Source organism: Oryza sativa, chromosome 11 (genome assembly GCF_034140825.1).
Source record: "Oryza sativa Japonica Group chromosome 11, ASM3414082v1".
NCBI classification, from domain to species: Eukaryota; Viridiplantae; Streptophyta; class Magnoliopsida; order Poales; family Poaceae; genus Oryza; species Oryza sativa.
In genome coordinates this window covers 25,428,338-25,451,656 of record NC_089045.1, presented here as the reverse complement: position 1 = coordinate 25,451,656, position 23,319 = coordinate 25,428,338, and the positions used below count along the sequence as shown (strand labels likewise).

The window sequence follows — 23,319 nt, the reverse complement described above, 5'->3', positions numbered from 1 at the left end:
ATTAGAAACTTTTCTCCAAATATCAAGATCCTCAGCCATAATGTAAGATTGCATCTTATTACACCAATAAGCAAAATCCGAACCATCGAAAACATGGGGCTTAGTAGTAAACTTGTGTAACGCCCCGATTTTCGTTCGGGATTAAAAATCATTTAATAATGCATTTCCTAGAAATTAAATAAAAATTTAAGCAATTTATTCGAGTGAATTAATGGGAGAATTAAAATTTTCCCTTAAAAATCATTGGCCGGGAATATTTTGCAATATTCTTTGTTCCCTAAAATACTCTCTGAAATTTCCCGTGAATTTTCGGAGCTCAAGAAATAATTTTAAATAGCACAAAGTTCATTTAACCAATTAGAATAAAAAGAAAAGAAAATAATCTTCCCCTTCCTTCCTTTCGGGCTTGGCCCAAATTCCTCCCCTCCTCCTTCCTAGGCTGGGCTTCCCTTCCTCGGCCCGCTCGGCTCTCTCTCTTCCTCAAGTCTACATTTCCTCCCTAGCCTATTTTCCCCTCCCCCTCTCTCCGACAGGTGGGCCCCACATGTCATCTCCTACCTCCAGCTCCATCCCCAACCGCCGCCATGGCCGCCAAATCCTCCCACGTCGCCGCCTCTCCCGCGCGACTCCCTCTCCCGCGCGTGCGTGGACGCGGTCGTCGCCCACGTCCGCGCCGTTTCCCCCCACTCTCCCCGCAAAATCCGGCCACGTCGCCGCCTCCCGCATCTCTCTCTCCTCCCACGTCGCCGGCCGGTTTCTACCTCTCTCGGGCTCAATCCGGCCTCCCCTCCCCTATAAAAACATTCCCCGCACCTCCCTCTCCCTTTTCCCCTCTCTCCCGAGCCCTCCCGTGCACGAAAACCACCCCGCCACCGTCGCACCTCCCGCCGCCGCTCGCCGACGACCCTCCAGCCGGTCGCCACAGCCGCTCCCACCACCGTCGTTCCGCGCGACCGCCACAAGCGGCTTCGCCGCGTCGTGCCGCACCCCGGCGTCCGCTCCATTTCCCCTCCCCGCCTCCGAAGCACCGTCGCCACGCGCACCACCTCCTTCCACCGCCGCCGCCGACTCCAGCCGCCGCTTGGCGCCGCTCCTAGCCACCCCAAGTCGCGCTGTCGCCGCCGCTCGCTTCGCAGCGCCGAGGAGCACCTCGGCCGCCGCTTTTCACGGCCAGGATCCCGCCGGAACACGGTTCCCCTTGCGCCGGTGCGCATCCGCCGCCCGTTCTCACCTCCGACCAGCGATTCATGCCGCTGGGAGCCCTCTCTCCCCCTCTTAACCTCTCCCCCATCCTCCCCAGGTCCTTCCGGCCGCCGTCCGCCGGTTCCCGTTCGCGGAACGCCGCCGGGTCGCCGTTCCGCCTTCGTCCCGAGGAGCGCCGACGCCGAGCTCCCCCTCCTTTCCCCGCCCCTCGTCGCCGCCCTAGGTGAGCACTCCACCCCCTCTTCCCTCTTTCTCCCCTTGGCCGGCCGCTTCCCGTGCTTGCGCGCGCCGTGCCGCCGCCGCCGGTGGCCGCCCAGCCCGTGTGCCGCCGTCGCTTTGGTCCCTGCCGCCGCCGCGCCTTGGCTCGGCCGGGCCGGCTTCGTGCCGCGCCTGTGCCCCTGGCTGCCGCTCCCCTCGGCCGCCCAATCGGCTCAGGCCGATCTGGGCCGTCCACGTGGTGGACGCGCACCCGAGGCCACGTGTGGACCATGTCCACCGTGCGCCCTCCCCCTTTGACTCGCTGACGTGTGGGGCCCGCGTGTCGGCGCCGGCCGCCCCTTGCTGACGTCAGCGAGGTCCTTTTCCTTTGTAAAAATAAATAATAATTGCGCAATAATTCGTGAATAATTCTAGAAATTCATATAAATGGCTCAAAACTTCTAAAATTCATATCTAATTCATTCGAACTCCGAATTGAGCCGTTCAACTTGCAAAATTCATCTAAAATTGAGCTCTACATGTTTGTTTAGTTTATATGTACTGTTACCTTGGTTTTTATTAGAGTTTTTCCTCATTTTGCGTGCCAGCGTGTAGTTCCCGTCGTTTCGGAAGATCGCGTTCGCAAGGATAAGAGTTCGGAAGATTGTTTGAAGAAGCAAGGCAAGTCACACACTCCCCTTGAGCATGTTGATCCCAATTTATAAATGTTTTACCGTTTACAAATAAATATGCATGTTTTGCTAATTACATGGGGTCAGGGTATTACCTATCTGCTCGCTTGTGCCATGTTTACTTGATATCTGTTCTTTGTCAACCTTGGGTAATGAATCGACTAGCTCATGTTACTTATGTGACCTAGCTAGAACTATATGCTTAGCCATGCTTAATTACCACTAGCTCAGTTGATGGGATAATTATAGTATTAGACCTTTTTAGTATCAGAATGAGCTGCGTGCTCGAGACATCTGGCCATGCTTCATGGTCGTAATTATCCAACTAAAATGCAACTGAATGGTGGGCTGTGGGTGCATGGTTTTGCTGGTCGCACCCATGGCAGTTAAGGACCAGTTCGCGGGATGCCCTGGAAAAACTTATCGTACTTACCACAAGCCAGCGTGGGCAACGGCTGGGCTTGTAGTGTAGCTTTCCTCTAGCTGACGCATCCAGGCAAGGGTGGGCGTGATGGAGTTCGGATGGGCCCTGCGACGGTCTATGCGGCTTCTGGATTCACCTAGGCACGAGAGGGGACTGCTCGCTGCCTTGCGAGGAGTGGGGGTGAAACCTGAGGTGTGGTGTGCTTAGTTAGAGGGGGTTATGCGAAGGGTCCTGTCACGGCCTCTTTCCGGTATGTCGTGGTGGCATGTCGGCGCACGGAAACGTGTCGTGGGGCTGTGTCTTGTGGGTACAGTTGTACACCTCTGATCAGAGTAGAACTATTCGAATAGCCGTGCCCGCGGTTATGGGCGGTCGACCAGATTCACCGTGATTAGTCCCATCTTAATAAATCGACCCAATACACTGTAGTTCAGGTGGGTTGGTTGGGCCTGTTCAACGTGGTGTAGCGTTGATCAGTGGAGATTTAATGTTACTTTAATTACTCAACCGTTTTACTGTTTTGCTCAATAAAGTGTTTTACAACTGCCTTTATGCAAATAGCCACAAACCCCTCCTTGTATCCCCTTGCATGTCTGCATCGTTGGTGTGGCTTGCTGAGTACGGTGGCTGTACTCAGCCTTGCTTTTATTCCCCCTTTTCAGAAGAGTAGTGCTTCTGAGCTGAAGACAAAGTTAGAAGACCAAGGCTCAGACCCCAGTTGAGTTTTGCCTGTGGAGTGGAGCTGAAGCCCCGCTAGGATCGCCTTTTTCCGCTGCTGTCGTTCTGTTTCGGTGTGAGGACTAAGTGCCTCTTCCGTAAGTATTTTACGCTTTATTTACGTTTGGAACTGTATATTACTTGTCGTTTTGTGTACCCTGGCTGGTCCTGGACAGGGATTTAATACGCAAAATAGTCTGGAAATTTGGGTTAAATTTCTGGGCGTGACAACTTGTTAGCCATGGCTAAAACTCTAGATCGGTTAAAATCCAAAGAAGAAAACAAGGCTCTGATACCACTTATAGGATCGAATAGCAAGAACTAAGCCAACCCGAGGGGGGTGAATGGTTGGTGTACCGAAAAACCAAAACTTTTAGCGAAATTAAAAGTTACCCTCAAATTTGACAGATCGCGGTCTGACCGAAGTAGTCGTGCTGGTCTGACCGCCTGGAAGCCGTCGGTCTGACCGATGTAGAACGCTCGATTCGACCGCCCTGAAGTCGCCTCTGCTCCCTGTTGCCATTGCCGGTCTGACTGCCTTGAATCCGCCGGTCTGACCGCTGCGATACCGCCGGTCTGATCGCTGGTGTCTCGCCGGTTAGACCGCCGAACCCGAGCAAACACAAATCGAAGAACTCTATATGTAGATGACAACTTTATTACTTCTCTCCGTGTTAACAAGGTGCAACAACAGCACTCTTCATGAAAATCTCGACTAAACTCGAAACACTAACTCTCTTACTCTAAACTCAATGCTTTCAAAAGCGATACCAAGAAGCCTCATGCTCCCTCTCTATTTATATATGAGGTAGACAGTCTATACCTACGAACCAAACTCATACAAGAAGTCTTAATCCTCATAAGAAACCTTCCCATACAAGAAATAAACTTCACAAACTCCAATTGTACCAAATTTGGATTCCTTCCAAATTCGACTCTGCATCCCATACGTACACAATATCTCCATTGTATGCCATATGAAATCTTCACCAACCACGCGCATTGAACTCTAGCCTAAGTATCCCGCATGATATCTGACCGTCCGGACGTCGTCTTATGTCCAAGTCGACTCTCGATCCATCACCGGCAATACTCTCCCGAGGCATCAAGTCACCTACACATGAATCAAACAAAGAAACCATATTTTGAGCACAAGTTATCTCCAACTTGACTTATTGTTAGCAAACAACAGTAATCTCCAAATATCAGAACCAATAATCATATATACCAATTTATTTATCACAGAATAAGAATAAAAAACACTTTGATTTTACATAGATAAACATGATACATATGTTCTCACAAATTTACGAGATTTTGAACATCACATCGAGTAGTGAATTTGAAATTCCAAAAAAGTAACTCATCGAACAACTTAAATATTTGTAAGCATATCAAATGCCGACACAAATTGATGATGTTACTCCATGATGCCTCAAACCATGCCGTTTAATCCGCAATACTTGTTGGAGGCTGAGGAATTGGAACAAAGACAATCGGCAATGACTTAACCTCACCCATCTGTTTTTCCAAGTGCTGCTCAGTGACATTAATGTCAAGTGAGCCGATGTCTGTCTCCCTCACCCTAGTGCTCCGTACAAAGAACATATCGTCGCACTGCATGTTCGGTGGTGCGCTCCCCTGTGGTTGCAGCGTTACGATGACATAGCACCTAGACCATGGTGCCATAACTCCTTGGTCCCTGTGTATTTGGTACTTCTTCTTGTTTGTGTTTGCATAGAACTCGACGATGTCATCTGACTTGTTTGTTAGCTGCAGTACGCAGGATATCGCCTTGTTAGTCTCGAATGGGAAGCGTAGCTCTAGAGGGTCGAACCCAAGAAACTCCCTAGGCTCAGGTCTCTGCAACGAAGATCCATAGAGATATTACTAATGTTGTAGGACTATAAAATGTGGTTATGGTACCATATATAATGCATTAATTAAACAATTCAAAATTTTCTAGTTCGTCCCAAAATAAAAGGCCACTTTTAGCATCTGAAATTTGTCTCAATAGATCACTACTCCCTCTAGTTTTATTTTAATTGATGTTTTGGACAATGACACGGTTTACAAAATATATTTTTGACCTTATTTTTCTATTATAATATATATAATAAATAAATACATGTTTAATTCTGTTATAGTGCTTTGAAAGGCAAATCTATATATGTTGTTCTAGTTTCTTTAAACTAAATATTTTAAAACTTATTGATGGTTAAAGTTATACAAGTTTCACCTCAATCTTGTCAAAAACGTCAATTATTATAGAACCGGAGAGAGTACATCCCTCACCAACCACCTCTCATTTAATTTTCACTTAGTCTTAATTATCCCCAGCTGCCATGTAACTCCCCAAATATCACATTTAATGAGGGGTATTATAGTCTTTTTCCTCTATCCTGAATCTCCTCAGGAAAAACTAAGAGTTTACTTTGGGATGGAGGGGTATCGTACTATGAATAAACATTGGTTTGGTTTTTAATACCATATACACCTAAATCACATTATAATATTTTGGTAACAAATTACTAAACACAATAATAACCAATTCTACCATTACTGTATCAAAATTATTAGAACTTTTCAGTCAAAAAAATAATTAAAACTTAGCATTATCAAATTTTGGCATTATTTTGGTGTAGTACGAAACCAAACAAGTTTGGAGATAATATACCTTGCTTAGAAGTGACATTTTTAGGGTATCGATCTCATTCATTTTATCAACAATATCGCTTATAGTAGGTCTTTTTGCTCGGTCTTTATCAATACATCTTAATGCTATTTCAAGGCATGTCTTCACTTGTAGGCTATCTGCTTCCTGCGATGCATACCTCGATGTTGCTGCATGCAGTCTTTTCTTCCAGTTTCCTTGTACCTTCAAAATTGAACAATACAGTAGAGAAGGTATGTAAGCATGCGTGCATACAGTACAAATTAATTATACTAAAATAACTATTGTTCACGATATAAGATAAAATGGAACTTTTCTTACAAGTTCAATAAACTGTTGGGAAGTCATTTCAGCACATTTAGAGTAGCCCGAAGGTCCAGCAATTATATCTATGATTATAACACCTAAACTGAATACATCAAACTTCTTGGTGATTTGGCGTCTTTCAATGTATTCTGGTGGCATGTATCCGCTGCATAGTATATAAACACAAATTATATATCGTTATAAAAAAAACACACAAAACAAAATGAACCGAATACTTAAACGGTTGTTTCTACTGATAGTGTGTGTGTGTGTGTTTTCTACTACTAGCTAGTATTACCACCGGTAGACGTGATCTAAGCCATTACTGAAGAGATCAACTACTATTAGAATAACATATTTTATTATCAGTCGCTTAGGTGGTAGTATAAGCACGTGGAAATCTATTGGAGAAAGGATGATCCAGCGATGACTTAATTTTAGGAAACTCAATAGCTAAAGTTATTATACATAGAATTATTAACACTGTGATTTAAGTATGATTAACATGCTATGGCACCAGTAAAATAACATGTTATGATACCAATGTTTTATTTTCCCTTTTTTTGAGGTTCCAATATGTCTTATTTAATTTTCTAGATCCACACCGCTTAGTATAAATAGATATTGTCTTATGGGTGAGGTGAAAGGGGGGACAACTAATGGACGGGTAATCGCTGGGGGCCCTCCCCTATACTCCAACGCTCCCTCCTCTCCCCCCTTCCTCCTCCCCTTTTTCTCTTCCTACTACACCATAAATATTTAAATTTAATATTTGACTTATAAACTTTAGGTCTATAAACCTTTGGTGTATAAACTTTAGATGTATAGAAATACTATATATAGAAAATATTTGAATTCAAATTCAAATTTGAATTTAAGTATAATTCAAATTCAAATTTGAATCGGGTATATAAACTTTAGGTCTATAAACTTTATATCTATAAACTTTAGGTGTATAAACTTTAGATGTATAGAAATACTATATATGAAAAATATTTGAATTCAAATTCAAATTTGAATCAGATATAATTCAACTTCAAATTTGAATCAGATATATAAACTTTAGGTCTATAAACTTTAGGTCTATAAACATTAGGTGTATAAACTTTAGATGTATAGAAATACTATATATAAAAAGAATATTTGAATTCAAATTCAAATTTGAATCGGATATTTGAATTCAAATTCAAATTTGAATCAGATATATTTCAAATTCAAATTTGAATCGGGTATATAAACTTTTGATTTATAAACTTTGGGTCTATAAACTTTAGGTGTATAAATTTTAGATGTATAGAAATACTATATATATATAAATATTTGAATTCAAATTTAAATTTAAATCGGATATATAAACTTTTAATTTATAAACTTTGAATCTCTAAACTTTAGGTGTGTAAACTTAAGGTGTATAAACTTTAGTTGCATAAATTTACTAGAATAGGAAAGTAATGCGGTGCTAAAAAAGGAAACCAGGTGGAGGGGAGGAAATCTAATCTGATCGCTGTTAGCTACCCCTAGCGATCAATCGCTAGGTAGCATTTCCGGGTGAAAGGTCCACATAATTCTATTGAGACGTCAACAAATATGAATCATGAGGTTGCAACTTACAGTGTCCCTTTAATTTGGCTTGTGATATGGGTTTTTGTTGTCGCAAAGAATCTTGACAGGCCCAAATCTGCAATTTTTGGTATCATGCTTTTATCTAACAATATGTTAGATGGTTTCAAATCCAGATGATAAATAGGATTGCTGGACCCATTGTGAAGGTAATTTAAACCCTCGCAAATCCCCTTAATTATCTTGTAGCGTGTGTCCCAGTCAAGCCCACATGATTCATCTGCACAAAGTCACTGAAGATAACTCAATTGTCTGAGACAGCATGGTCGAAACCACTTTTAAGCAGATTGAGCAAAATCGTACCAGAAATATGTTTGTCAAGGCTTCCAAGCTGCACATGTTCAAAGCAGAGAGCTCTTTCTTCAACGTTAGAAAATACAAATTCTCCGTTGCGTTCAATATGTTTCTTCTTTGTTTCATAGCAGTAGCCAACTAGCCTTACGACATTCTGATGGTGGACTTTCATAAGGTTATTAAACTCCTTTTTAAACTGCACATCATCAAGACCAGGTATAACATATAGCTTCTTCACCGCAATCTCTTCTCCAGTGGGCATTACTCCCTGTTAAAGTTCCTTGTTAATTAGTATACACCCTAAATTACATGGATTATTGTAATATAATTGTTGATTTAACCATTTCAAAACTAGAATGTTAATTGCGTTCTGTGACCATCACTTATAATTTGTCTTTTAGTTGGCTTGTTAATTAATATTCTCGCCTTATCTAAATATTTTTTTGCAGAACGACAGACGATATCCTTGTAATGATTCTACTGTTTTCTCTGTAGATGATGGATGATTCTTAATCTATTTATAACTATTTGAGGGCACGAACAAAATAAATTTACTACTACCTCCGTTTCGAAATGTTTGACGCCGTTGACTTTTTAGCACATGTTTGACCGTTCGTCTTATTCAAAAAATTTAAGTAGTTATTAATTCTTTTCCTATCATTTGATTCATTGTTAAATATATTTTTATGTAGGCATATAATTTTACATATTTCACGAAAGTTTTTGAATAAGACGAATGGTCAAACATGTGCTTAAAAGTCAATGGTGTTAAACATTTTGAAACGGAGGGAGTATTATATAGTTGAAAAGTTATTTTTGAAAAGGATAAAGTTCATTTTTGGTCCTCGCTCTTCGCTCAAAGTCTATTTTGCACCCTGAATTACAAACTAGTTTTGTTCACCCTTAGCTTTTAAAACAGATAAATAGCACATATAACCCTATTTGACGGTGGTTTTGGTTGATATGACATTGATCTTTTGCTAGCATAAACTTCAATTAAGTAAGTATTGTCATGGTCCTAATTAAGTGATATTTGCATTAACAAAATATACATTAGAGTATGAACTAGGAGAACCATACTTTCAAGAAAAAAAAACACTAACAAACATGTCTTTGATTTTTTTTGACCGGTTTTGAAAACTAAAGGAGAAAAATAAACCGTTATTTGTAGTTAAGGGTGACAAATAGACCATCAGAGAAATTTGAGGGCTAAAAACGGACTTTAACCTTTTCTAAAAACTATTGTAAGAAATGCAGGTGCATTGAAAATTTTAAAGAAACACACCAAATCAAATCCTTTGAATGAATTAACTATGTATAGGTATTTATTATATTTTATTAATGAGAAAATGAAAACATGTGTATGTGAGTTTTTTACGGCAGTGGCATTTAGTTGAATCCAGATGGCATCAGGACAATATGATTTTGCACAGATTACAATTTGACAATTCGATCATATGACAATAGCAAATATACAAATTTCTCAAAAATATTAGCGGTGAAATAATTTGACAATAGAGGAGCTATCTTATAATGAGCACTATGGCCAAGTCCTTTTTAGCTTATTTACTGGATATATGAAATGATTTATTTCTTCACGCTTTAAAAATATGTTTTCTTAAAAAGTTCCTGCTTAGACATTTACTTTAAATTACCTTTTAAGCTTATTCCTTAAAATATTTAATTTTTCCATCTGGTCAAATCACTGTATAATATGTGGCAATAATGTAGCTAGATTATCTAAATCAAATGGGGTAGATATACCTTGTAAACTTCTCCATACCCACCACTGCCAAGTTTGTGCTTTTCTGAGAAATTGCCTGTAATTTTTTCTAATAGAGCAAATGAAATATCCCTTGGCCCTTCCGACTTGTCTTCCATGCTATTGGCCTCAGACCTACTTGACCTCTTCGCTCCCACGTCCCTTTCAACTAATACAATTTTTTTATGAGTACATTATACAGTATATGGTTAAAAAAAATGCATGGTGCATAAACTTCATGAGCAAAAAATGATGAAAAGCTAATGAAAGAATATTTTGGTCACAAAATTTTAAGAGTAAACAGCCACTGAGTGTACGGAAGAGTTATCCCCTACCACACTAGTTTGTTCTTTCCCTAGTATGAACGGAAACTACAGTACTGATTGCCTTGTAACGTTTTATTAACGGAAACTATTATAAGCAAAGGTATGAGATTGACCCTACTATTACTAATAAGAATCTAAATATATATCCAACACGATGCTTGTATGATCTTAAAATCCTAGATTAATTGTATCATCTTCGTCTTCATGTAATTGTTTGAGATCAATAAATCTCATTTTACCCAAAACATTGATCTTATGTATTCTTATAAAATCTATCTTATAATCTTATATGTTGGTTCGTCTCAAGACGTTAATTGAACTACCCTAAGCCGTATGTGAACACAAAACATATGATTGTAAAAATACAGGAAAAACAAAGGAATGACCGTTTGATTAAACCGCAGGAAAAACGCAGGAATTAGATGAGAGAGATAGACTCAAAGGAAAGTTGTCAAGAGGTTGAAGCTCTTGCTAAATTTTCTCCAAAATCTCTATAAGATTGTCCATTCCATAGAAATCTCAAAGGATTGGATATGATTCAATCCTTTGTTTTAAAGGGCTCCATAGAAAATTTTTCTATAGGATTGAAATCTTCCAAAATTCCTATGTTTTTCCTTCAAATCAAAGGGGCCCTTAATATTTATAGTGTAATTTCTTTCGTTGTTAAGAAGAGTGGGTCCTAGTCATGTCCGCTTTATTTTTAACCCACGGCTGATATCCACCTTTTTTTCTTTCATCTCCATTACGTTTTGCCACAGTCGGACTCAACAGAAAGTTTTGCTACACCCCAAAAGTTAGCTTAAGAGACAATGGATTTCCCCACGATCAAACTCATCAGCGCACGATCAATATGTCAGCCCAACTAGAAAGACTTAATGCATCCCAAAAGCTAACCCATTAGCGCATGACCGATATGTTGGTCCAATCGGGAGAAAGCCTTGCTGCATCCCATCAGTGTTAAATAATTATTAAGTAATTATTCAAAAACTTTTGTGAAATATGTAAAACTATATGTATATATGTAAAAGTATATTTAACAATGGTAGAAAAAGAATTAATAATTACTTCAATTTTTTAAATAAGACAAACGGTAAAAAAAAGTTAACGACGTCAAATATTTAGGGACGGAGAGAGTACGAGAAAATTCGAAAGTAAGGAAACGACATAAGTGTTTTAAGCAGAAAGAATATACTCTGTTTCTTCCTAGTACGTATATATCTCTCCGTACGTAATCTCTAGAAAGAAGAAAGAAATCTAAATACTGAAGTAGTACTATATCAGTCTATCAGTATCTAGAAACGCATTATATAAAAGAAAAATTCCAGTATGCAACGAAAAAAAGCTTGGTATAAGAACAGATCTATGTCAACTAATCGATCGGAAAGTATATAATGCGTGTCCAATTAACCTTTCTTCCACAAATGGTTAATTTGAGGGGAATAAGTACCTAATTAGGAACGGTTGGATATCCTTGGTCTGGCCGGCATGCAACTGCAACGGCTGACGGAGGAGAAAGATCGAGCTATGTCGTCCCGGCCTTGGTTGCTCGAATCCTATAATACTATACAAGTGATCCTATGTAGGGTGTAATTAATATCCTAACTATATCTTGTATATAGAAGATGCAAGGCGGGGGTGGGTGCGCACGCGCGAGGAGAAGGATCGAATTAAGGTGACTTATCAATCCTCGGTTAGAAATTTGACCTGTCGTGGTCAAGTAGACAATGCAAGTACCAATAATTAAGCAGTTGCATAATTGCATCAACATTTCACTCTCAATTATAATAGATAATTAATTTCTTGACCATGATCAAGTTATTTGTCATGTTTTAGCAAATAAAAGGTAGGTGTGAGTCTTTAACTGCCTTTTGGTCGGACGATAACTGTAATTTTATCCCGCACGTTTTGGATGTGGATGAGTAATACATCTTCCTTTCCCCGAAAAAAAAAACTACATGCATGCATATGCAGGTGCATGTACGTGCGATTAGCCGGGGTCAAAGTCCATGCAAGAAACCGGTGTGGGTGCTAATCTTTAATTTTGTCCACGTTATCTACTAAAACATTTAGAGGTAGTGTATACAATACGTTATCTCTATATAGTAATTAACTCTAATACACAGCCACAGTGTTAATTTATTCGTCCATCTACTCTTCCTCTCTCTCTCCTTAATTTTATCTTGAAGTTTATATAAAAATTGTAGGTAGAAAAAGATGTTGTAAGTGGGTTATAGGAGTTGCCACCTCACATTTTTTCTAAGTTAAAAGAAAGAGAAAAGGAGAGCGAAAGAAAACGGGTTACAAATATGTAGTCAACAGTAACGCTCTATAAGGCTTTGTGGAGAGAGTTAGCTGTAGGACTAATTACTACTCCCACCGTCTTATAAAATAGAGGATTTTGGAGGAAGTCGAACTCCTATGCTTTCAAGTAAAAGCTTGACGTGACGCCTTTGGTCCAAAATAGTTCTAGATGTGTCGCATCCCTCTAAAATCTTTTATATTTTGGGACAGAGGAAGTATTGATGTAGTATGAATATGTAGCTAACTATTATATAGATATGCTACATAGATTAAAGATGATATGGCAATAGATAGAGTAAAGCATGGTCTCTCTCCTCTATTCTACTCTTATCCGTATCATCAAGTTCTTATTGTAATTTCTCTAATTAATACTTCTTCCATCATAAAATATAAGCATTTTTTGAGTTTTTCACTGGGATCGAGTAAGAAGAGGGATGAAATTAAATGGAAAGGACTATGATTAGTCGAGATTATAGGAAGTAAATAGAGGAATTGAATGAGAGATGGTTGTATATAGCAGAAATAATTAAGAAAGCAGCTGGAGAAGTGGGTATATTTATAATAAAATTTGAACGTTAAAGTTGCAAAATTTCAAGACGAAGGGTTCGAGTAAATAACAATATGAACATCAACAAGTTGCCAAACCTAACGATATGATAGTATTAATTTATCCAGCTAACAATTTATGATCCTAGCTTGTTGCTTCGTAAGAACAAGAGAATTGCTAGGAATCAATTGGAATACTCCCAAATCATTAGCTCGCTTATGTACCTGGCTAGTGCAACTAGGCCTGATATCTCCTTTGCTGTGAGCAAGTTGAGCCGGTTTACCTCTAACCCGGGAGATGATCACTGGCGTGCGCTTGAGCGAGTAATGCGCTATCTGAAAGGTACTATGGAATTGGGGCTTCACTATACTGGGTATCCTGCAGTACTGGAGGAATATAGTGATTCTAACTGGATCTCTGATGTGGATGAGATCAAAGCCACTAGTGGATATGTCTTCACACTAGGTGGTGGTGTTGTTTCATGGAGGTCTTGCAAACAGACCATTTTGACGAGGTCAACCATGGAAGCAGAGCTGACGGCACTGGATACTGCTACTGTTGAGGCAGAATGGCTGCGTAATCTATTAATGGATCTGCCTATTGTTGAAAAACTGGTGCCGGCTATTCTTATGAACTGCGATAATCAGACGGTAATTGTCAAAGTGAACAGTTCTAAGGATAATATGAAATCGTCTAGACATGTGAAAAGACGATTGAAGTCTGTCAGGAAATTGAGAAACTCCGGAGTTATAACATTGGATTACATCTAAACAGCTAGAAACCTGGCAAATCCCTTCACGAAGAGACTATCACGAAATGTGATAGACAATGCATCGAAGGAGATGGGTTTGAGACCCATATGAGTTATACTATGGTGGTAACCCAGTCTATGTGATCGGAGATCCCGTGAATTAGAACCTGGGAAGAACAAGCCATTAGTTAACTACAGAAGAGTACCATTCTATACCTTCTCTAAGTGAAGATGCATGTACTCTTGTGAGCTGTAAGGCAGATTGGCTATGCCTTAATGAGTTCTGTTGGCTTTAATTAGCGAAGATGCTCCTGCAGAGCATTCTTGAAAGAAGTCACCTTTGTGAGCTTGACTATTGGTCACAGTCTATGAAGATGTTGGGTGAATCTTCTAGGAAGCTTACTAAAGACCAAGGAGTATGGCTTATACGCTCCACCCGAGGGGTAATCTACAGACGGTCTAGTACCAGATAAGGCTCTGAGTGAAACTTGCTTGCACAAGACTTACAATTCAAGGCGTAGTCCATTGTTCAAGTTGTGAGTATGTGTAGATTGGAGTTCTAGGTGGATGTTCAACCTTAATTGGTCTCCATCGAACCGCTAGTATATAAACAGTACATTGGAAAAGGCAAATCTCAGTGGGATTTTGAGCTTTGGTGGGGGATTGTTGGAATTAATAGATGGGGCTTAGCCCATTCGAAGATTAATTCTTTAGAAAATCACAAAAGCCTACCTCATGGGATGGCATGCATGGGGAGTTTAGTACCACCTTGCATATTCTAGGAGAATGGGACCTCCTTAAAAGGGAGGATGCCCTCCTAGCCACTTGAAGCATATGTGGTGGAGAGAAGAGGGGGAACACAGGCGCGCGCTCGCTCGCCTGGCCTGGCCTGGGCAGGGCAGGGCAGGCGGCGCGCGTACACGATGTACGCGTCGAATGGTCTGCAAAATTGGCTCATCACCCTTGCGCAGATGCAGCCTCCTTTTACAGTTTTGTTTTGCTGCAGGAAATTCGGATTTGTTTTTGTTTTAGAAACATTCCGAAAAATCCGGTCCGTGAAAACGGCGTGGAGTCCGGATAAATTACGCGCGACTTATCCGGTTCGGTTACGCGGAGTGGAGATCGTGCAGACGCCCTGATCAAGCGACCCTTCTCTATATAAACCGAGCCGCCGTTTCCACGCAACATACGCGAAATCAATCTAGGGTTTGCCTTCTACTCTGTGCTGCGCCGTCGCTCGTAGATTACTCCATCCCGCTCGCCGGCGTGCACCGGCGATCGGGAGAGCAGGTCTCCGGAACCTCTGCCTTCGACGTCCTGCACCGGGAGAAGGCGGCAATAAGGTTTTTGGGAGACGAGGGAGAGAGAGAGAGGTGGCGTTGTGCCTGTTTGCCCTCTCTCAGATCGGCGCCACCGCCAACCACTCACTCGCTATCGCCAAGATCGAAACTGATCGGCTGCACACTCGCTCTCCCTTGCAAAGATCGATGCCGCCGCACCTCATCTTGGCGATCACCCTATTTTCTCGCTCAATATGCGCCAATCACCTCTCGGACAAATCCACCACAACCCCTCCCTCCCAGCCTTAGCTACTCCAAGATAGCCGCCACCGCTCCTTCCCACAACCAATTTGATAAAGAAATCAATGCAATTGTCTTTTTTTTTTTGGTTTAATCTACCACAGGTAATGCTCCACTTCCAAAATTACCTGACAACTACAACTTACTGTTTTTGAAGATAGCTGCTGCGTTGAAAGAGTCTGGTCTTGGATCTTCTTGGTTTTGACTTGACCAAAAGCAATGGATAGTCAGGTCTATATTACTGTTTCATGTTGCACGCACTAGTTGTTTCTTTTAAGACTTTCTATCAATTGTACTTGAGTATCCGTTTTAAAATTCTATCAATTTTAAACAAACATTTTTTTCTGCTGAATTTCTGCAGGCACATATTCCTTTAGAAGAAAAATCTTCGCATGCTTTGCTTTGTTGAGTTGATAAACTGGGTCAAAACGGGAGACCTAATGTGCAAGCCTTGACTCTTCTTGACAGATGACAGATTTTGTAACTATCTGAATTTGTCGTATGAAAACTACAGATTTCATTCTCACAGGCATAATTGCAGACTATCAATACTTTGAAAGGGTAGCTTTGTCCAGAGGTTCGTAGTAGGTATAACATTTTTTTCTCGAGTACGGTAGGTCGATAGCATTTATCTACTCATTTTGGTGATTTTAGTTAGTTGTGACAACATGAGCAGCGATCAAGAAGAAGAAAGAGCATGAATTCCATGACTAAATCTTGTGGTCTATTTTGTAAATCCATTACCTCAGCACCCGACCTGCATATCATAACTGAATATCCACCTATTATTGTCACCAAAATGAGTAGAAAATGCTATCGACCTACCGTACTCGAGAAAAAAATGTTATACCTACTACGAACCTCTGGACAAAGCTACCCTTTCAAAGTATTGATAGTCTGCAATTATGCCTGTGAGAATGAAATCTGTAGTTTTCATACGACAAATTCAGATAGTTACAAAATCTGTCATCTGTCAAGAAGAGTCAAGGCTTGCACATTAGGTCTCCCGTTTTGACCCAGTTTATCAACTCAACAAAGCAAAGCATGCGGAGATTTTTCTTCTAAAGGAATATGTGCCTGCAGAAATTCAGCAGAAAAAAATGTTTGTTTAAAATTGATAGAATTTTAAAACGGATACTCAAGTACAATTGATAGAAAGTCTTAAAAGAAACAACTAGTGCGTGCAACATGAAACAGTAATATAGACCTGACTATCCATTGCTTTTGGTCAAGTCAAAACCAAGAAGATCCAAGACCAGACTCTTTCAACGCAGCAGCTATCTTCAAAAACAGTAAGTTGTAGTTGTCAGGTAATTTTGGAAGTGGAGCATTACCTGTGGTAGATTAAACCAAAAAAAAAAAGACAATTGCATTGATTTCTTTATCAAATTGGTTGTGGGAAGGAGCGGTGGCGGCTATCTTGGAGTAGCTAAGGCTGGGAGGGAGGGGTTGTGGTGGATTTGTCCGAGAGGAGATTGGCGCATATTGAGCGAGAAAATAGGGTGATCGCCAAGATGAGGTGCAGCGGCATCGATCTTTGCAAGGGAGAGCGAGTGTGCAGCCAATCTTGGTGATAGCGAGTGAGTGGTTGGCGGTGGCGCCGATCTGAGCGAGGGCAAACAGGCACAGCGCCACCTCTATCTCTCTCTCTCTTCCTCCCTCGTCACCCATGGGAGCAATGTCGGGGTGAGGTGGGAAGGAGGAGGGGCAATCGAGGCCACGCTCAGCGCGCAGGATCGGAGCATGGATTGGTCTTTCCTTCCGGTAGATCTCGGCTCCGTTGGAAGCTGGGGAAGACCTCGCCTCCGGTGATGGGGATCAGAGACCGCTAGATCCAGAGGGTCTCACCGTGGATGTGGGTGGCGCGACGAGCGGCGCATTCGGTGGCGGTGAGTTGGGGCCTTGAGGGTTGAAGACGCAGCGGGGAGGGGTGAGGGCGTGATGCGCCCGGGAGGGTTGGGGTTGGCAGGGGAGCACGGAAACGGAGGCCGTGACGAGCGATTGGAACGTGGAACAGAAGTGGAGCTGATCTCGATAGTTCGATCGGGGTAGAGAAATATGGGCAGTTGGATTTGATGAATGAGTAATGTAGGTGTAAAAGTGAGTTGGTGAATTATAGGGTAGATAAGAAAATACTCCCATCAACCTCCACTACTAGGGAAACCGTTTTTACTCCCGGTTGGGAACCCCCTATAGTACCGGTTTTCTAACCGGGACTACGAATCTGGGACTAAAGATGTCCATCTTTAGTCATAACCGGGAGTAAAGTTGAATCTTTAGTCCTAATTGGTAACACCAACCGGGACTAAAGAGAGGGTAGGGACAGTCCCGGTTGGTTCCCGTTTCTTTTTTTCATTGTTTCTTTACTAATTGACAGAGTTAATCCCTGTATTTTCTCTCAAATCGAATGCCATGCATATCCTCAAATCAAACACCAAATCCCCCAAATCAAAGTAACATCCAAAATCATTCACATCACAAATCCTAAGTTAGTTATATACACAAATCAAATACATCACAAATTCTAAAAAAATTACACAAATCAAATACATCTCAGATCCATGCAATGAATCACAAATTCTAAAAAAAAAGAAATTATACATCTCAGTGAATCACAAATTATAAAAAAAATGAAAGGGTGCTACCGTCTACCACGGCCGCCTCCGCGCGTGGCCCCGCCTGCCACCGCTCACCACGCCCGCGCGCGGCCCCGCCGACCGCCGGATGGGAGGGGAAGAGGGGGAGGAGAGGGGAGGAGGACGAAGGGGAGGAGGGGGGAGGAGGAGGAAGAGGATCTGAAGGGTTAGCAGGAGAGGGGATGAGATCGATCCAATCTTTATCTAAATATCTCGATGAGGAGGAAAGTCTTGTCTGGGACTTAACCGATCAGAGATGGGAGAGAAATATTTACTCCGGTCGGTAACTCCAACCGGGACTAAAGATAGATTTTTAGTCTGAGACTAAAGATTAGTAAAGATCCTCGACCCCCTGACAGGCCTCTCACAGGTGATGAACTGATCTTTAGTCCAATTGGAGTTACAAATCAAAATTTTTCTAATCGGGACTAAAAATAATCTTTAGTCCCAGTTCTTATTAGAACCAGCACTATTGTGGAAATCAGCCGACCTAACAAATATCATTTCTCCTGTAGTGCTCTCATTAAATTTCTTATGGAGAGTGACATCAGGATAGCTTTCACTTGCTTTTCTCGGTTGACCACAGACTAGCGTTGATTTCTCCCACCAATTCTTTACGAAGAGCACTCCTAGTGTTAGCAAGTGTTGATTTATTACATCCGTCCTTAAAATGAATTTTTTTTTAGCATACTACACCCTTCATTCAAAAATATTAAACATATTTTATTTTTCTTTTCAAAAGAACGAGATGATCATATTTGTAGTCTTTAATGTTAATCAGAACTCAAAAAACCATCCTAATACTAATTGGTTATATGCATTGTAAGATAGTTTTTTGTTTTGTTACATGAGATATGAGTTAATTTCTCCATGGTCTTAATGATAAAATAAATATGTCTTACAATAGAGGAAGTAGTTTGTTTTGAAAGTAAGTTATTTCTTCATCACCCTCTCATCTATCATCCAATGCACTTTCATAACTCGTAAAATGCCGAGTTGCCCTTTAATCGGGTTATTCTATTCCACTAATCATAATTATATTATCTATTTAATTTGTTCGCTTACTTTCTCTTCTCAATTAATAATAGTCTTTCCTTAATTATTTTTATATTTTTTAATACACGTGTCAAACTAAGAACGCTTACATTTAATTTTATGACGGAGGTAGAAGTTACTTAATAATAGCCTACCATTTAGAATAAGTTCGATATGGCAAGAGTTAACGAGGTGTAAGGCAAATCACGTGTTGTATTTTAGACACTATAAAAACACACAAACCAACTTATCAAGAAACAACCAAAATAGCATTGGAAATAATTAGTGTCTAGAAAAAACAAGTGGCACTAGTAGAAAAACCTTTAGAGATGCCGGTTGGGAACTGGTTTAGGAGTGGCAAATTGTAAAGTCCCGCCTTCCCCCAGGCCAGGCCCGCTTACGTCTGATAAACAAGTGGCACTAGTAGAAAAACCTTTAGAGATGCCGGTTGGGAACTGGTTTAAGAGTGGCAAATTGTAACGTCCCGCCTTCCCCCAGGCCAGGCCCGCTTACGTCCGATAAACAAGTGGCACCGGTTGGGAACTGGTTTAAGAGTGGCAAATTGTAAAGTCCCGCCTTCCTCCAGGCCAGGCCCGCTTACGTCTGATAGCTTTCATAGGTCATAGACTACCCTCACAGACCAACACATGTCTTTTCTGCACACTTTGTCCTCACTCGTGTGCACCCGGAAGAATTTCCCGGTCGGTCACCCATCCCAAATTGCTCCATGCTAAGCACGCTTAACCCTGGAGTTCTTCGGAGATTTGCTTCCGGAAAAGAAGTTGCAACTTGTTGATATGAGTATTCTATTAATCTTATTAAGCCCTAGGCCGGGATGTTACACCCTCACCCCCTTAAGAGAGATCGACGCCCCCGTCGATCAACTCTAGGCCAGGAACGTCCTCTCTTGGCCACGTCCATGTGTCCAGTGCCAGCGCATGTGCCATGCTGTGTAACCACTCCCGGTCTACACCAGCCATGCGCACCATGCCTGCGCTACTGCGACACACGCGCCCGTGAAACCGCGAGAGTCGGCTCTGATACCATTTTGTAACATCCCGTCTTCCCCCAAGCCAGGCCCGCTTACGTCTGATAGCTTTCATAGGTCATAGACTACCCTCACAGACCAACACATGTCTTTTCTGCACACTTTGTCCTCACTCGTGTGCACCCGGGAAGAATTTCCTGGTCGGTCACCCATCCCAAATTGCTCCACGCCAAGCACGCTTAACCCTGGAGTTCTTTGGAGATTGGCTTCCGGAAAAGAAGTTGTAACTTGTTAATATGAGTATTCTATTAATCTTATTAAGCCCTAGGCCGGGATGTTACACAAATAGTTAAAAGCCCCCTGGTTTCGCAGCCGGTACCTATTGATCGGCACCTTTGCCTTAATCTTATTGGTGTTGGTTCTAAAGCCGGTACCTATACCATTTTTTTAAAAAAAAGACGATGGCACCTACACTGCTGCCCGCCTCCGCGCCGCGCCGGCCTCCACCTCGCGAGCCTCCTCCACCACCAACGGCACCGCCGCCAACGGATCTGAAGGAGGAGAAGGGGGAGGGTGGGAGAGAGAGAGGAGGAAAGAGGCCCCTGGGAGAGGGAGGGAACTGGCGAGCCTCCTCCACCACCGCCGCCACCTCGCGGTGCGTGCGCTGGCCTCCACCTCACGAGCCTCCTCCACCACCACCGCCGCTGCCGCCAATGGATCTAGAGGAGGAGAAGGGGGAGAGCGGCGGAGAGGAGGAGGGAGGGCCACCGGGAGAGAGAGGGGGCTGGCGCCTCCTCCACGACAACCACCACCGTCGCTGCCGCCGCAACCTGGCCGCGCGTGCGCCGACCTCCGTGTCGACCGCCCCCACCTGGGCCAGCCGCTGGAGTAGGTGAGAAGGGGGAAGGGCCCCAAGCTGGGAGAGGGCCACGGCCCGTCCTCCGTCGGCCACCGCCGCTCCCTCCGTTGGAAGGCAAAGGGAGAGGAGGGGAGAGAGAGAGATGTGGCTGGCGTGGCTGAGTGGATAAAGACCTAGCTCTGTGTCCGGTTTTTTTAAATATGTGTTGGTTTTTAAAACCGACACCTATACTTATTTTATAGGTGTCGGTTCTGTTAAAAAACGGCACCTATACTTATACTATAGGTGCCGGTTTTTTCCTCTTGAACCGACACCAATAATACAAGTACAGGTGTTGGCTCTTTTTAAAAAAATAGCACCTATAATATTAGTGCTGGTTTTTCTTTAAAACTGACACTTATACTGCTTAAAGGTGTCGGTTCTATATTTTTTTCATCGTGCGGAGGTGGGAAAATGCCCATAGGTGCCAGTTCTACAGTTTTATTGAACCGACACCTATAAGACCAATCCCTTTCAGGGTTTTTTTAGTAGTTTGGTAAACCAACAAACTGTTTGTAGCCCAGTAGTAAAACTTAACTAAGCTTTGCATATAAAGTTGAACATCGTTTCTTCTAGGAAAAAGTACGAATTACCCCCTGAACTATCGCAATCGATCGAATTACCCCCCCCCCTAAACTTGTAAAATCGGGCGAATTACCCCCCCCCCCCCGACTCAATCTAAAGCAGTTTTCGTTATGAATGGTGTACACGTGGCAGTCCAATCAGCATTTTTTAAAAAAAAATCGATGGGACCCACCTATCAGCTTCTCTCCCCCTCACCCATCTCTCTTCCTTTTTCATTCTGCTCTCTCCCTCTCTCATCTCTCTAGCGTCGTGGCCAGTGAGGACAGCGGTGGACGGCGGCGTCACGGGGAGGGCGCGACGGGTTGCGGGCAAGGAGGATGGTGGAGGCGGTGGGCCACGCCGAGGCGGATGGTGGAGGGGACGGGCAGCGGCGTCGCGGGAAGGGCGCGGCAAGCGGTGGTCCGCACCGAGGAGGACGGTGGAGTGGACGGACAGCGGTGTCGCTGGGAGCGCACAGAATATATGGGTATCTGGTATTACAAGTTTAGGGGGTGAAATATCTGGTATTTGAGTTTATGGGGGTAATTTGATCGATTGTGATAGTTCAGAGGGGTAATTCTTACTTTTTCCTTTCTTCTAACATGTAAGCATTTATACGGGTTTTCCAACATATATCTGCACATCCCTCTATTCGAAATATTTTGAGGAACACATAGAAAGGCTTGTACTTTAGAGCAGAGGGATCGAGTAGTTTCATATACATGACGTAGACATGATATGTGATCTCTGTTGGCAACTTTTTGGTCACGCCGCCAATCAAGATAGAAACACCTAATATGTTGCAGTCATACGAAGTCGCCTACCACATCGATCTAGAAAAATCTAAATCAAGATGAGTTATGTAAGTTAAAACCAGCTAGCGGAGCCGATTTAGACGAATAGGGATAAATACCCGTTTCGAGGGCGGAACGGAGGGATTTTAGCACAAACCAATGAAAATAAACGAAAGCTAGGCTAGAACTAGACAAAAAGTAGATGCAATATTGAAAAAAAGTAATTCAATTGGTTATATTGTATTGGAAATAGATTGTGTGCTCAATTAAACCGGCCATAGCCTTACAAAGGGGTTTGTTTTGCTGCCTACAGGACCTCCTCTCCACATCTTACTCATAGCAGACATCAATTAGAACTTAAAAAAAAAACCTCAGCCCAAGGAAAAAAACCCAAGACCCGACGTAATTGGGCTCGGAGTACGACTCAGATGTCACTAGTCAGACTGGCACCGTGATGAAAACCACCTTTCTAAATTCGGAAATGTTTTCCTATTTCATACATAGATGCTAAAATTGGGTGTTAACAATGTCTAATGTTGGTACTACTCTAACCAAGATCCACACACATAGGGCTGTAAAAAAAACTCGAGGCTCGCGAGCAGCTCAAGCTTGGCTCGTCCTAGGCTCGATTTGAGCTCGGCTCGAGCTCCAAACGAGTCGAACCTGAGCCTAAGCAAGAGCTCGCGAGCTTTACCGAGCCGAGCTCGAGCTTCTACCGAGCCAGGCCGAGCTTGACTGTGTATAGTTTATATTGCATGTTCACCTTATTAATATAATAAACTAATAGATAAATATAAATATATATTAGTATCTATTTACACAATAAATTAGCATGTGTTAGTACAATATATTTATTTTAATCATTTTCTACTCTTTTATTAGTATGATTAACTAGAAAATAATTATACTTATCAAGAGATTATCATTAAAATATATATTATACTACTTATGGCCGAGTTTGGTAGCCGAGCTCAAGTTTGAACGAGCTCGAACCAAGCTTGCCTAGAAG

The 23,319-nt window shown here is 42.2% G+C and overlaps 1 protein-coding gene across 2 annotated transcripts; it reads right to left on the bottom strand.

The window, feature by feature from the left end:
* Positions 1-4,426: 4,426 nt before the first annotated feature.
* On the bottom strand, positions 4,427-11,804 carry LOC9271404 (cysteine-rich receptor-like protein kinase 44). Of its 2 annotated transcripts, none has more exons than XM_015760323.3 (7): positions 11,664-11,804; positions 9,893-10,059; positions 8,138-8,396; positions 7,826-8,054; positions 6,230-6,380; positions 5,912-6,112; positions 4,427-5,097 (listed from the first exon to the last, which is right to left on the bottom strand). In XM_015760323.3, the coding sequence occupies exons 2-7, from the start codon at positions 10,007-10,009 to the stop codon at positions 4,684-4,686; spliced, it is 1,371 nt and encodes a 456-aa protein (XP_015615809.1). In that variant the 5' UTR covers positions 10,010-10,059; positions 11,664-11,804; the 3' UTR covers positions 4,427-4,683. The 2 variants fall into 2 exon arrangements, with proteins under 2 accessions (XP_015615809.1, XP_015615808.2); XM_015760322.3 differs by having other exon boundaries at positions 9,893-10,052; positions 11,664-11,783.
* Positions 11,805-23,319: the final 11,515 nt, after the last annotated feature.

Excerpts from the sequence above, each read along its gene's own strand:
- LOC9271404 (XM_015760323.3), bottom strand. The coding sequence starts at position 10,009 with ATGGAAGACAAGTCGGAAGGGCCAAGGGATATTTCATTTGCTCTATTA. Across the intron at positions 8,055-8,137 it reads CCTTGACAAACATATTTCTG|ATGAATCATGTGGGCTTGAC; the intron begins GTACGATTTTGC and ends GACTTTGTGCAG. Across the intron at positions 6,381-7,825 it reads AGCCAAATTAAAGGGACACT|CGGATACATGCCACCAGAAT; the intron begins GTAAGTTGCAAC and ends TATACTATGCAG.